Source organism: Mauremys reevesii, linkage group 2, assembly GCF_016161935.1.
Source record: "Mauremys reevesii isolate NIE-2019 linkage group 2, ASM1616193v1, whole genome shotgun sequence".
Lineage (NCBI taxonomy): Eukaryota > Metazoa > Chordata > Testudines > Geoemydidae > Mauremys > Mauremys reevesii.
Window position 1 is genome coordinate 262,439,018 of NC_052624.1, and position 16,038 is coordinate 262,455,055.

At 41.9% G+C, this 16,038-nt stretch overlaps 1 protein-coding gene across 1 annotated transcript in view; it reads right to left on the reverse strand.

Moving 5' to 3' along the window:
- Positions 1-16,038, reverse strand: part of EXT1 (exostosin glycosyltransferase 1) — a 244,929-nt gene that overhangs the window by 22,355 nt on the left and 206,536 nt on the right. The window contains exons 2-3 of the mRNA XM_039526472.1: positions 8,422-8,515; positions 5,992-6,099 (exon numbers count right to left, since the gene is read on the reverse strand). Coding sequence (XP_039382406.1) covers positions 5,992-6,099; positions 8,422-8,515 — 202 coding nt within the window. The remainder of the gene's footprint in view (positions 1-5,991; positions 6,100-8,421; positions 8,516-16,038) is intronic.

A 16,038-nucleotide genomic window follows, 5' to 3' on the forward strand; every position in this document is an offset into this window, starting at 1 on the left:
GTACAAATGGTAAGAAACAATTTCTGCCCCAAAGATCTTGTAATCTAAGGGTTTGTCTACACTGCAATTGGGGTGTGTGTGTGATTGTGGCATGTGCAAACACACCCATGCTAGCTTTAATCTAGGCAACTCACATCCTGATAGCAGTGAAGCCCTGGCAGCACAAATTTCAGCACAAGCAAGCCACCCCAATAGTTACCCAGGGTTCCAGGCTGGCTTGTACAGCTTGCACTGAAGTTTGTGTTGTTGCAGCTTCACTGCCATAGGTACCCACGTTAGGTAGATTAAAGCTAGCTCAGGTATGTCTACATGGGCTGCAATCACAGTCCCACTTCCACTGCAGTTCAGACATACCCTCAGACCTTGAACTGGGGTTTAAAAGGACAAGGAACCAAGGGAGTGGGATACCATACAGAAGCAAAGCGGTCAGGGTGATAAGAGGTCCGTGGCATATTAGAATCTTTTGCTTAATCCTTCCTGTAAAAGAAGCAACACAGGAAGGGTGGGGGCACAGGGACGCAGTTAAAATATATACAGGCAGACCTCGACTTTACAACGTTCGAGTTATGATGAATGGCACTTCCAATGCTTCTACATTGACACCCTGATTCGACTTATGACTATTGGTTTCGAGGTTACGACACTTGGTCCCGCAATGGAGTAGACTGCGGTTCCGAGTTCCGACTTACGACGCAGTTGTAAGGAACCAATTGCATCGTAAGTCAGAGGACTGCCTGTATACAAATGAGGCATCTTACTATTTAAGTTTATACCACTGAACTACAAAATTCAGTCCTCTGATATGGATTATAAAGAGGATTGTTTTCTATTAGGCTCCTGTAAGTATGGGAGTATAGTGATGCATGTTAACAGCACCATTATCAACAGCAATCATATTATTGTGACTGCATTTTAGTACAGCCATGGGGCATTACTTCTAATAGACATAAATGTTTCACGGCACCACGCATGATTTCACAGGGCTTGATGTTGTGATGGACACAAAATGAAATTAACACCCATCTCTAACTACGGCACACTCTCTCCTTTGTAATGCGGAAGCAATTCTGACCCAGAAAGTTGAAGAGGTTATCGTTCCACAGCTTCATGTATGTGGCCATAAACGTTGTGCCGAGGTTAGAGAATTTCTTAGCCTGCCTGTGTGCCTGGCCTGTTATAACAGCTGGAAAGCAAAATCAGAGCTCCCATTTTAACTGTGTTTGCCTATTAGTTATTAATCTATTTGTCCAGAAAGACAGGTTTGGAAAATGACATATTAATACTAATCTGGCAGGATTACACTGGAATTAATAGGCCTAGATGACGTCTTAATAAAAGGTCATTTTGGTAATAAAAGTGGAAAAAAGAGAACCCTACAAAAATAAATGCAGGAAGACTAAATTAAGACTGGAGCTAAACTGGTTCTATGGTAACAAGAATATGCAAATAAAAACATCCGAGCTGTTCTAAAACAGGAAATGAAAAACTGCAACATAACAAAAACATTTCCCAGAGCAGACATTCAGGCTCTGTGCCAGCACTTTACAAACACTGTTAATAACGGTGCCGTAGCTGTTCAATAAGGAAGCAGCTGTGAAGAGAACGAATGGCATATTACAGGAAGACACAAAGATCAGCAAATTATATTTTTTTAAATAATTTTGCTTACAAAAACGTGTTGTCCTTTGAAGCAAAAAATTACCTTATTTCTATACTTGCAATTAATTCATAATAATAGTTCTCTCTAAAGTAGAGCTTTTGGGGTCAGATTTTTAAAAGTATTTCATCTAGGGATGTAAGAATTTAAGCGGTTAATGGTTAAACTCCTCCCAGGGTCCCTGCTGCTGCTGCACCTGGGGCTCTGCTCCTGTCCATCATCCCGGCATCCCTGCGCACCCGGCATCTCGGTTGCTACCCTGTGCCGGGGCTCTGCTGCTGCCCAGCATCCCGGTGCACCTGGGGTCACTCCAGGCTGCCAGCCCCGCCCAGGCTCGGGGGCAGCAGCTGAGCTCCGCGTAAAATATTTTGGCTGTTATAGCAGAAATAAAGGAGAGATAAGACAGAACTGGGGGTGGGGGGAGATCAAATCAGTATTTTAGATGTCTGTATACTAATGTGACAAGTATGGGGAATAAGCAGGAAGAACTCGAAATGCTAGTAAATAAACACAACTATGACATAGCTGGCATCACGGAGACTTGGTGGGATAATAATCATGACTGGAATATTGATATAGCAGGGTACAGCTTGCTCAGGAAGGACAGGCAGGGAAAAAAGGGAGGAGGTGTTGCCTTATATATTAAAAATGTATACACTTGGACTGAGGTTCAGCTAGAAATAAGAGACAGACTTGCTGAAAGTCTCTGGGCAAGGATAAAAGGGGTAAAAAAACCAAGGGTGATGTCATGGTAGGGGTCTACTACAGACCACTTAAGCAGGAAGAAGAGATGGATGAGTCTCTTTTTAAACAACTAACAAAATCTTCCAAAGCACAGGACTTGGTGGTGATGGGGGACTTCAACTACCCAGACATCTGTTGGGAAAATAACACAGCAGGGCACAGATTATCCAACGAGTTCTTGGAATGTATTGGAGACAATTTTTTATTTCAGAAGGTGAAGAAAGCTACCAGGGGAGAGGCTATTCTAGATTTGATTTTGACAAATAGGGAAGAACTGGTTGAGAATTTGAAACTGGAAGGCAACTTGGGTGAAAGTGATCATGAAATGGTAGAGTTCATGATTCTAAGGAATGGGTTAGGAGGGAGAACTGCACAGTAAAGACAATGGATTTCAAGAAGGCAGACTGTAGCAAACTCAGGGAGTTGGCAGGGGAAAGACAATTGGCAGTTTTTCAAAGAGACATTATTAAGGGCACAAGAGCAAACTATCTCACTGCGTAGGAAAGTAGGAAGTTTGGCAAGAGACTACCCTGGCTTAACCAGGAGATCCTCAATGATCTAAAACTCAAAAAGAGAGTCCTACAAAAAGTGGAAACTTGGTCAAATTATGAAGGATGAATATAAACAAATAACACAAATATGTAGGGAAAAAATTAGAAAAGCCAAGGCACAAAACAAGATCAAACTAGATAGGGAAATAAAAGGAAAACATTCTACAAATACATTAGATGCAAGAGGAAGACCAAGGATAGAGTAGGCCCATTACTCAATGAGGGGGAAAAGACAATAACAGAGAATGTGGAAATGGCAGAGGTGCTTAATGACTTCTTTGTTTTGGTTTTCACCAAGAAGGTTGGTGGAGACTGGATGTCTAACATAGTGAATGCCAGTGAAAATGAGGTAGGATCAGAGTCTAAAATAGGGAAAGAACAAGTCAAAAATTACTTGGACAAGTTAGATGTCTTCAAATCACCAGAGCCTGAGGAAATGCATCCTAGAATATTCAAGGAGCTGGCTGAGGAGATATCTGAGCCATCTGCAATTGTCTTTGAAAAGTCATGGAAGACGGGAGACATTCCAGAAGACTGGAAAAGGGCAAATATAGTGCCCATCTATAAAAACGGAAATAAGGACAATCTGGGAATTACAGCTTAACTTCTGTACAGGAAAGATAATGGAGCAAATAATTAAGCAATCAATTTGCAAACACCTAGAAGATAATAAGGTGATAAATAACAGTCAGCATGGATTTGTCAAGAACAAATCATGTCAAACCAACCCGACAGTTTTCTTTGACAAGGTAACAAGCCTTGTGGATAGGGTGGAAGTGGTAGATATGGTATAGTTTGACTTTAGTAAGGCTTTTGATACTGTCTCCCATGACCTTCTCATAAACAAACTAGGGAAATACAACCTAGATGGAGCTACTATAAGGTGGGTGCATAACTGGCTGGAAAACTCTTCCCAGAGAATAGTTATCAGTGGTTCACAGTCATGCTGGAAGGGCATAACGAATGGGGTCCTGCAGGGATCGGTTCTGGGTCCAGTTTTGTTCAATATCTTCATCAATTATTTAGATAATGGCATAGAGAGCACACTTATAAAGTTTGAGGATGATACCAAGCTGGGAGGGGTTGCAAGTGCTTTGGAGGATAGGATTAAAATTCAAAATTATCTGGACAAACTGGAGAAATGGTCTTAAGTAAACAGGATGAAATTCAATAAGGACGAATGCGAAGTATTCCACTTAGGAAGGAACAATCAGTTGCGCATATACAAAATGGGAAATGAGTGCCTAGGAAGGAGTACTGCGGAAAGGGATTTCAGAGTCATAGTGGATCACAAGCTAAATATGAGTCAACAGTGTAACACTGTTTCAAAAAAAGCAAACATCATTCTGGGATGTATTAGCAGGAGTATTATAAGCAAGACATGAGAAATAATTCTTCCGCTCTACTCTGCGCTGATTAGGCCTCAACTGGAGAATTGTGTGCAGTTCTGGGTGCCACATTTCAGGAAAGATGTGGACAAATTGGAGAAAGTCCAGAGAAAGCAACAAAAATGATTCAAGGTGACCTATGAGGGAAGATTGAAAAAAAAATTGGGTTTGTTTAGTCTGGAAAAGAGAAGACAGAGGGGACATGATAACAGTTTTCAAGTACATAAAAGGTTACAAGGAAGAGGGAGAAAAATTGTTTTTCTTAACCTCTGAGCACAAGACAAGAAACAATGGGCTTAAATTGCAGCAAGGGCGGTTTAGGTTGGACATTAGGAAAAACTTCCTGTCAGGGTGGTTAAGCAGTGGAATAAATTGCCTAGGGAGGTTGTGGAATCTCCATCATTGGGGATTTTTAAGAGCAGGTTGGACAAACATCTGTCAGGGATGGTCTAGATAATACTTAGTCCTGCCCTGAGGGCAGGGGACTGGAGTAGATGATCTCTCGAGGTCTCTTCCAGTTCTATGATTCTAAAATGTGGGGGTGCTGATAGAATTTTAAGCGGTTACATGATTACTGTTTTATGCATTATTTACATCCCTAATTTCATCAACTAAACGTGCAGAAGAGCATCTCTAGTGGGTTTTTCAAAAGGGATGAGCACCTAGCTCCTATTAATTTCTAGTGCCTCAGTACCTAAATACCTTTAAAATTTGGCACTTCACCCATTTGCCTCAAAATGCTTTAGAAATCACAGAAGAATCATGATGCCCATTTTACCGCAGGGGGAAACTGAGGCACACAGCGATTAAGTGATTTGTCCAAGATCACACAGCAGTTCAATGGCACAGCCAGAAATCTAGAACCCAAATCTCAGTTTAGTGCCCTCGCCAGTGGACTACAGCCACAGCTTTGCTCGTCCTTTAATAGGTTCTGCACTGGAGAAATTGATTTTCAATGGTGTTTCCTTGATGATATCATCATATACTTTGGCTTCTAACTGACATTGAAGAAAACACAGAAATAGTATTATAGAAATAGGAAAAACAATCTTTGAGTGCATTTAAGAAAGAAGCAGATACAGACTGTAACAACACAACACTAACTGGTCATTCTATAGCCCTATTTCATTCTCCCTCATGGAGATAAACAATTAAGAGATAAGTAACATCACCCTTAAAAATGAAAAAGTGAGGTACAGAAAGGTAAGGGACAGATTCTGCTTCCCACACCAATGTTGGGTAGCACCTTACTCCACAGGTAGGATCTTCAGTGTCACCATCTCCCTGTACATATGGCAATCTACATCAACAGGTCTCTTTGCAGCGTAAGGTATTCTGCAGTACACGTACGGGTGGCAGAAATTGTTCCTAAATGATGTGTCCACCCTCGAGCATGCAGTTGATAGATAACGGAGGGCATCCTATTAGAGAGGCATCCAAAAGAAATTTGATACTCTTAAAAAGACTCTTCTGTGTTTTAACAATGTCTGAAAATGACACTCTGGTCAGAAAATGAATGATGTCATATTAAATGACTTCATATTTACAGTGACCCTAACCTTAACTGACCTTTTGGATTCATCTTCCTACAAGTTTAGTTGGTGGCAGCAGCACTTGAGCAATATGCCGAAGGCCACAGCCATTTTCTTACCTGTAATAACAATCTCTCATCCCCTATGACGGCAGCTTGGTTCCAATCAATCACTTCGGAGAATGGCAACTCCCATCCATTGCTAAGCATAACTGGGACACAGGCAGCCTGCACACAGAGGAATTGCAGGCATTAGAAGAGTCACTGAATGTGTGGTCATTGATTAGCACAAACTTTGAAGTGCATACAAATTGAATTATTGGCATTTTCTGCAGAAGTCAGGACCCAAGCTCTCATGAAAGACATTAAAATAGAAAACCTGCAAAGGGCCCTACAAGGCAGACATAACAATACATCTGCCAAGATTCCCGCTGATCTCCACTCTCTAAACAGGCTCCACATTTGTTTGCATGCAGGGAAACCCTGATTTTGCATGTACAAAGGAGAATTTGCACTCAGATGTAGATGTTTTGTGAACCAACTACAGAGTTCTCTAGGGAGAACTTATGTATTAAATTACATAAGATGGTTTAAATTTGATATTTAACTCTATAGCTCTTTTCCATAAGGGTAGACGTTTAGTTATCCACGTTGTACATCATAGTATATGTTCTGTGCTTGTAAACAACTGCATGTACAAAACCTGGCCACAGTCAGAGAGACCAGTTTGGAAAATTTAATCCATTGACTTTATATTTAAATATAAACATATATCACTCATTTATCACCAGCTTTTGTTCTGCCAGTGTATCTGATATACTATGTGCTATTGTTAAAAGGTAAACTCTTTGGGGCAGCAACCATAATTGTATAATGTTTAGTAAACACCACGTTACTGGTACCGTATAAGTAAATAAATAATTCGCTGCCACCTATTGGTCAATTGGACCAGAACTTGAGACCTGATTGAAAGTCTGTTGAAGTCAGTGGAAAGGCTCGCACTGAGTTCAGTGGGATTTGGATCAGACCATTGCTGTGGTGGTTCAGTTTCTTCTAGACCAAGCCAGATTTAACTGATCTGAATTATCACCCAGACAGTACAATAAATGAGCTGGTCTTTCCCATGCTCAGTAATAAGTGGATCACTGGGGAAGTTTTCTAATTGCAGTGCATTCTCTTTCTCACTCTCTAATTCTGTGCAGTAACTTTGATCTAGTCAAGTCTATGCTACAGCAGTATTGGCAATGGGTAAAGATTCTGTTTATTGGTAAGGAAACCACATTACACTGTCTAACCCCCCCCCCCCTCCCACACAACAACAATTAGCAGTTTTCATCTTCAAAATACTCCACACACATTAATTACACCTCACAAGTTCCCTGGGAAGTAGGTACAGAGTGGGAATACCAGAGGAAAAAGGGTGATGTGACCTAGCTGAAGTAACACAGGGAATCAGTATCTTAGTAAAGACCAGAACTTAGGAGTTGCTGGCTCTTAGGGTACGTCCAGACTACCCGCCGGATCAGCGGGTAGCGATCGATTTATCGCGTCACATCTAGCTGCGATATAGCGATCCCTGAACATGCTCCCGTCGACTCTGGAACTCCACCGGAGTGAGCGGCGGTAGCGGAGTCGACAGGGAGAGCCATGGCCATCGATCCCACGCCTTGAGGACGGGTAGGTAAGTTGAAATAAGATATGTCGACTTCAGCTAAGCTATTCCCGTAGCTGAAGTTGCATATCTTACATTGCACACACACCCCCCCCCACCCACAGTGTAAACCAGGCCTTAGTGCAGTGCTTAGGGGAGGGGAAACAGAAGAGAAGTGACTTCGGCAGGAAGAGACAGAGTGGCTCAGTGGGAGAGGTAGGAACAGAAGCCCTGTTACCTGACTCCTGCTCCAGTGCTGTATCTACTGAACCACACTGCCTGTCACAGGATTTTCAAACTTTAGGCCTTTGCTCTCAAACAAAAGAGAGCATCTTGCTGACTGAAAGATTTCAAAAGGTGAAGAGGAGTTGGGGAGTCCTGCCTCTGACACAATACGGAAGAATATTTTAAACACGTAGACAGCAGCCAGTTTGAATGTCCTTCTTGCTGCATTACTTTCAGATGGGAAGCAGCAGAACAGAACCATCATCTGCACATTCAGTATGCAGCACAGCGAACAACATGTAGGCAAGTTTGCTTCAGCTGAAAACAATAAGCTGTTTTTATTGCCCTAGGACTTGCTAGAACAGGTCAAGGTCTCCCCTGAGAATCCAGACTCAGTTGGGCAAACACTGCTCTAAACGGACCCAACTTCGCCTCTTCTGCAATGAGCAGGTAAACCCTCTCCATGGAGGTAACGCAATTCTATCTTCAGACGAGCTCAATGCAGAGTCCCTCCTGCAAAGAAGCTGCCAATTGCTTCGGAAGCATGACTAGAGGCTTCCGCAGTGTGGATTATTGCCCACTAGGGAAATTAAACACAACCCCAACCACCACCTCTTGATATCACCAGCTGAATTCCAACCAGCAGAGTCAAAGCTTTAAACCCCAGTTCTTACCTGCAGAGCCTCCAGAAACCTGAAGGATCCAAGCCTGCGGCCACGGGGAACCAGACAGAAAGTGGCATTGTGCAGCATTTCACGATAATCATACCTAACAGGAACAGGGGGGTGGAGGGAGATAAGGAAGAGAAAATCAAATTAACGATGAGTCCTAGAGTAACTGTGCATGAAAATGCAAACATCTGCTGATATACATCTGGATAAAATCATCTCCAATCAAGTCCATTTCTGTATGCTCACCATCAGGTTAAACCATTCTCTGTGTCTTTTTCTTCCTCTCCTCCACTTCCCCTTCCCCCACCTCTTTTTTGTTTGTAATGGGAAGGCAATCAATGTGGTTAACAGAGAATAGGCAAAAGGGATGTTGCCTTTAGAATCATCAATTTTGTTGTTAGGAATATACATATGGTGTTTTTTACTGCTAAAATATCTTTAGGGGAGCTCTGAATTTGAAAGGAAAATACAGACAATTAAGACCAACTGTCTTCACAAAAACAGGGTTTCAAGACTCTTCACATAGTGAACCAGATTTATTCACAAGCAATCATTAATTTGGTCACCTCTGAGCAAGAGGTTTGTAAAGAACAGCCCAGAATATTCAGCTATACAATACAAATCCTTTCTAATCAATCAGGAAATAATAAAGAAGGGTCATCAGTTGTTATTGGGGGGGAGAGGGAGAGGTGGGTGGAGGAGGAAGGGGAAATCAGCTAAAGAAAAAAAGCACAGAAACAAATTTTGATAATTAACCATAGAGCTCCAATGACTTCTGATCCTCAAAATTAAAGCTTGAAGCTAGATACTACTGTTTTTGTTCCAATTCCATCAATCACTTCAAAACCATTTACCAAAAACACACATCAAATCCTAACAGTTTCAAGCCAGTTATTAGCTAATTGTACTTCTGTATTAATGGAAACCTATGGAACTGTAAATGGCACTAACTCTGCAGCCTGCTGGGTCTGAGACAAAAGGATCAAGATTAAATATCCCTCATTTCTCAAGAGTTACCAGCACTCTGGAGACAGGTGCTACTTTGACAGTAGCTACTTTGACAGTAACATGCGGCACTGAAATTTTCTAATTCTAATAATCTAATTTAATCATGGCCTGCAGGCACTGAATTTTTTTTGTATGTATAGAGATAGAAGATAAATATGTATATATATATATATGTGTGTGTGTGTGTGTGTGTGTGTGTGTGTGTGTGTATATATATATATATATATATATACACACAGATCTATTTTTATATTCTCACACAGGGCAGGCAGATGGGAGTAAGCCAATTTTCAATTATAAACCCTGTCATTAGGAAGAGATCTTCCGAAGGCCCATTTGCTTAAACAAGCGTGTATAGCTAATTTGCACAAGAAAAGGTCGCTGTGAATGGATTAAGATTATCTCCACTGAGGGTAAAATAAAAACTCTTGTTGCATTAATTAAAACTACAAAACAGACTTCAAAGTGGACATTTTTTTTAAACAGGTCGCAAGTTTGGTTATATATTTTCCCACTGAGTGGCAGCAATTTCTTTTTCTCAACACGGAATATTGATTGGCAACTAAGTCCCAGCTCAACAGCCTGCAGTGATGCAGCACGTGGAGGAAACTGTTAGGAAGCTGGAATAAAAAAGTTGCCATATTTAAAATGTTCATTTTTCACATGGTGAGAGGTCTAACACTCATCACTGTCAGTATATATTGTACAACAGGAAAGTTTAATAAATACCAAAAATAGAATCCCCTGTAGGGCTGGAATACTTCAGTCATTTGTCCCCATCATTAGCTAGCTAAAACTTTAAAATCCTGTTAATACCCTGGACTGCAACAAGCACACAAAACGTCAGCTTGAAAATCAGAACAGAAAAGAGAGAAGGAAATGAGAACAGTGAAAGTGAGGAGAGGCCTCAACAGGCCAGCAATTTTCACACTGTGCACCTTTTTTTTTTTTATTATAACTGATTAGTTGATATGGGAGAAGATTTTCAAAGGCACAAAGAGGAGTTAGATTCCCAATTCCAAGTCAATAGATGCCATTCGTGCTTTTTATCATCTCCCCTGTAATTAATTGCTCAGCTCATGAACAACCTGGGCATATACACACAAAAGACCTTATCCTAACCTTCATGTATGTATCTCCATCCACAAATGTAACATCGGCAGAACCACAGTACGGTAACATGCCCATCAATAAGATTCATGCTACAGTTAATGAACTGCACTAGAGATTCTTTTCATGACTAAATTTCACTTGTATTTCAACTTCAGTGTTCTAAGGTGACTCAAAATGGTCCTTTATAGCAGCAGGAAAGGAATGATTTAAAATTTAATCCACATCAGATAACACTCTGGGATTAAGAATCTATTTCTTTGAAAATCCCCAGACATAGTGAATCAAATTTTGCCATCATTTATTCCCGTGAAATGTTGAAGACAATGTAGCTACACAAATTTCACTGAATGTAAACTGCAGCCCAATATCTTTTAACAAAATTGTACATAATACAGCAGACACACACACGGTATCTATGTAGAGATCACACACAAGTATATTTGAAAATCAGAGACACCATTACACGATGAATGTTTTAGAAGTCCCCTATATAAAAGTAGTGCTTATCTGTGGACTACAGCAGAGATCATTTCATATATTATTTTTCTTCATGCTGTTATGTACTTCTGAAGAAAACATGAGTCACAAAAGTGTTATAATAAGGTAAATTTACCTACAGTTCACAGATGAACAAAAAGCTTCTGGTTAACTGCAAAGTATTACTAGAAATGTTAGGTGCAGGTTCAGAAACTGAAAGGGAATAAAACCAGCAGTAACAATAACCACAAAAGAATTAATATATGAATATGACCAACACCTGGCACCGAGAATGTGCTTAGTAGGAACTGTGACAAACATACTTCTTGGTCTTCTGAAACTATTTTAAACTGTGAGGTGATTATGCTAGCAGAACCCTTTCGCCAGGTCCCTTTCTGCATGATATGGACTCTAAGTCATTGTCTCTTACACAGCAAAAACTCAAACACCTACCCATAGCACAGACTACAAAACAACAGGCGTCAAAAAATTTCCACTGCAAAGGGTGGAGCTGAGGAGTGACAGAAAAACAAAAGGATTTAAGTTTCAGACACTGACATAGACCTCTCTTTTCTACAAGACATGGTAGAAAACGGAAACACTGCACAGTATTTAAAATGTTGTTTAGCAGGGGACGGAAAAGTATTCTTTCACCTAGCCAGGGAGGAGATGAAGTAGCATTTTATCACCTGAGAATCTCAGGGGCCACAATTGAAAGGACTGACATGCTTAATTTTAAGCTTGTGAACAGTCACATTAAAGTCAATGCGATTACTCATATGCTTAAAGTGAAGTATACACATCAGTGCTTGCAGTACTGGGACTGTAAATTCCTCCTTCGCCTGAAAGATGGAATGATAGAAATTGGAGATGGAAAAGAGGTGTTAGAATATCAATCAGTCCCACGGCCAGTACACTAAGGGCTGTATCGCTCAATGATACTCAGACTGAGGCTCAGGAGCTGAAAGTGCCTCTTGAGTGTGTCATCCGCAGCTCTTTGTAGCACGTGATATTAAAACACTGTGTGATTTAATTATTAACCAATCTAAGTTATTAACCAATCAGGAGGCTTTCACTACGTCATTAACAAATTGTAGAATACTTGGTCAGTTATTTTGCTGTGAGAATAATTATATATAGTATAGTAAATGAAACAATGAGTTCAAACTATGGTGGCTCTTTTGGGTAATGTTGATCGCTAATTTGGCTCCTGAACCACTGAGGTCTGAGTATCACTGATCTAGCTAGATATTACTATGGTCCTATTACCATAATATTTGAATGCCTCATAATCTTTAAAGTACTCAGCCTCACATCACCCCTGTGAAGTAGAGAAGAACTATTATCCCTATTTTAAAGATAGGGAACTGAGGCAGAGACAGACTTGTCTACACAGTGAGGTAATGTACCCTATAGTGCTGTGATTTCTGAAGGGCACGAACATGTTGTACCTTAATTGAAACATGTAGATCCTGCTGTTGCACTATAAGGTAGTGCTGTCTGAAACAGTACTTTGTTAAAGCACACCAGGAAACCTTTAGTGCACACTAGCAAGGTCTACACGGACTAATTAACAAGCAACACACTAGTGCACTTTAGCTATCATGCCCCTGTAGAAGTCATTGTCCCACCATGTAGATAAGCCCTAAGTGACTCGCATCACAGTTTAGGGCAACCGCATCTGTATTTTCCCTGTATTTTCCCACTCTCAGACTTCTGGCTCCCCTGGCTCCCAACTCTGATGGTGGAGACCTACATCTGTCCTAGTCATCTGTTCAAGTTCCTAGTCATCTCCCTAGTCATCTGTCCAAGTTTCTACTTCTTGTAAGCTTCCTTTTTGAGTTTAAGCTCCCCAAAGACTTCTCTGTTAAGCCAAACTGGTCACCTGCCATATTTGCTATTCTTTCTGCACATTGAGATAGTTTGTTCCTGTGCCCTCAATAAGGCTTCTTTAAAATACAGCCAGCTCTCCTGGACTCCTTTCCCCTTCATATTGGCGTCTCAGGAGATCCTGCCCATCAGTTCCCTGAGGAAGTCAAAGTCTGCTTTTCTGAAGTCCAGGATCTGTATTCTGCTGTTCTCCTTTCTTCTTTTTGTCAGGATCCTGAACTCGACCATAATGATCACTGCTGCCCAGATTGCCACCCACTTCTACTTCCCCGACCAATTCTTCCCTGTTTGTGAGCAGCAGGTCAAGAGAAGCATGACCCTTAGTTGGTTCCTCCAGCACTTGCACCAGGAAGTTGTCCCCAACACTCTCCAAAAACTTCCTGGATTGTATGTGCACTGCTGTATGCTCTCCCAGCAGATGTCAGGGTGATTGAAGTCCCTCATGAGAATCAGGGCCTATGAGCTGGAAACTTCTGTTAGTTCTGGCTCAGTGGATATGGGGAAAGCAGTGGAAGTGATATACCTCGACTTTAGCAAAACTTTTGATACGGTCTCCCACAGCTTTCTTGCCAGCAAGTTAAAAAAGTATGGATTGGATGAATGGACTATAAGGTGGACAGAAAGCTGGCTAGATTGTTGGGCTCAATGGGTAGTCATCAACGTCTTGATGTCTAGTTGGCAGCCGGTATCAAGCAGAGTACCCCAGGGGTCGGTCCTGGGGCTGGTTTTGTTCAACATCTTCATTAATGATCTGGATGATGGGATGAATTGCACCCTCAGCAAATTCGCAGATGACACTAAGATGGGGGGAGAGGTAGATATGCTGGAGGGTAGGGATAGGGTCCAGAGCGACCTAGACAAATTGGAGGATTGGGCCAAAAGAAATCGGATGAGGTTCAACAAGGACAAGTGCACGGTCCTGCACTTAGGACGGAAGAATCCCATGCACTGCTACAGGCTGGGGACCGACTGGCTAAGTGGCAGTTCTGCAGAAAAGGACCTGGGGATTACAGTGGATGAGAAGTTGGATATGAATCAGCAGTGTGCCCTTGTTGCCAAGGCTAATGGCATATTGGGCTGCATTAGTAGGAGCACTGCCAGAAGATCAAGGGATGTAATTATTCCCCTCTATTTGGCACTGGTGAGGCCACACGTGGAGTACTGCGTCCAGTTTTGGGCTTCCCCACTACAGAAAGGATGTGAATAAATTAGAGAGAGTCCACAGAGGGCAAAGAAAATGATCAGGGGGCTGGGGCACGTGATTTACGAGGAGAGGCTGAGGGAACTGGGATTATTTAGTCCGCAGAAGAGAAGAGTGAGGGGGGGATTTGATAGCAGCCTTCAACTACCTGAAGGGGGGTTCCAAAGAGGATGGAGCTCGGCTGTTCTAAGGGGTGGCAGATGACAAAACAAGGAGCAATGGTCTCAAGTTGCAGTGGGGGAGGTCTAGGTTGGACATTAGGAAAAACTATTTCACTAGGAGGGTGGTGAAGCACTGGAATGGGTTACCTAGGGAGGTGGTGGAATCTCCATCCTTAGAGGTTTTTAAGGCTCAGTTTGACAAAGCCCTGGCTGGGATGATTTAGTTGGTGTTGGTCCTGCTTTGAGCAGTGGGTTGGATTAGATGACCTCCTGAGGTATCTCTTCCAACCCTAATCTTCTAGGATTCTCTCTCACTCTCTTCTGGTGGGAGTATGTCCTGGCTGAACAAGTTCCCTGCCTTCACTATGTTCTCCCAAGCAAAGACAGGTTGCCCAAGGACACCTGCTTGCTTTCTCTTCAGAGACAGTTAAAGGGTGTAATTGCTACAGTTATAAGGTACCACACAGCTCTTTCTAAGCAAGCATACTTTAATAAACTTACGACACATCACCCCAACTCTAACATGGGCTCTGGAAGGAGCTGTCCTTCAACCCTCCACCCAAGAGAATTCCTTGTGGTTACAAGTTCATCACAGCTTCAGCTCAGAACAAGCACCCAGTCTTACAGGGCCTCAGCTGGCCAAGTCTGCCCAATCCTATTCCTAAAGACTGGGGCCCTTCATGGACCAGGGGTCCTGTCTGTTCACTAGCTCAGAAAAAAGCCAAGAGCCAGTTGAAAACCCGACTATTTATCTAAAAAACTCTTTCTTTGCCTGTTGGTCTCTGGAGAATCCAGTTTGAACTAGTATATGCGTACCTTGCCGGGGATGGCTTCAAAGGGTTGATAACAGAGGAACTACATTAGCACCCCTCCTATTACTAGAGAAGGTACATACAATGCCGCAACAACCACATACACAATTGCATTTTTAATACAATGTACGCCAAAGATATTAACCCTAATTCAATAAGGATTAACAAAGTTTATCTTAATTCTATTTAGTTTGTTCAGGATATTACAGGACATTGTCCATCTGTCACAACTTGCTTGAGGACACACAGGATGACTGTGGCAGATCAGGAATTGAACTCGGGTCTCCACAAAGCAGGAGGGCAGATTCTCAGCGGGTGTAAATTACCATACCGTAGTTCCATTGAAGTCTATGGCGTTCCTTCCCAATACTACTCCACTGAGAGTCCAAGTGCTAATACTCCAAGCATGTGGGCTTCCACTCTTATCTACCCTTGGAAGAGTGCCATGGTCCAACAGATTTCTTCCACGAGGAAAATAATGTTCTAAAGTATCAGGCATTGTTTCCCCAATGCAGATGTGTGTTGAGGAGTTCACTGTCTGAAGAAAGACACACAAATAGAAGCGAGGGGGGCGAGCTGGAGGAATTCAACACATAATCAGTTGGCTGAATTCTCAAAAAAGTCCTGGAAGAGGTAGGAAGGAAACGCTGGGAGAGATGAGGACTGATTTTTGCATCTGTTTTATTCAGGGCAAATTTAACAAAATAATAAAGAAAGGAAAAAATACACAAACACAGGTGCTGCTATATTGATGTTTAACCAACGCCATGTTACATTCTGAGATGTTAACCTCAGATTTAAGATTCACATGGCTAGTTCAGCTTTTCCCTTCTCAGATGTACATTTCGATACTGGACAACATCATAAAATGACCACGCACTGGATATGCAGACAAGTTACATTTTCTGATAAGTTGGGATGAATTCCCTGTGCCAACGTAGGTACACTCTGGGCCCCA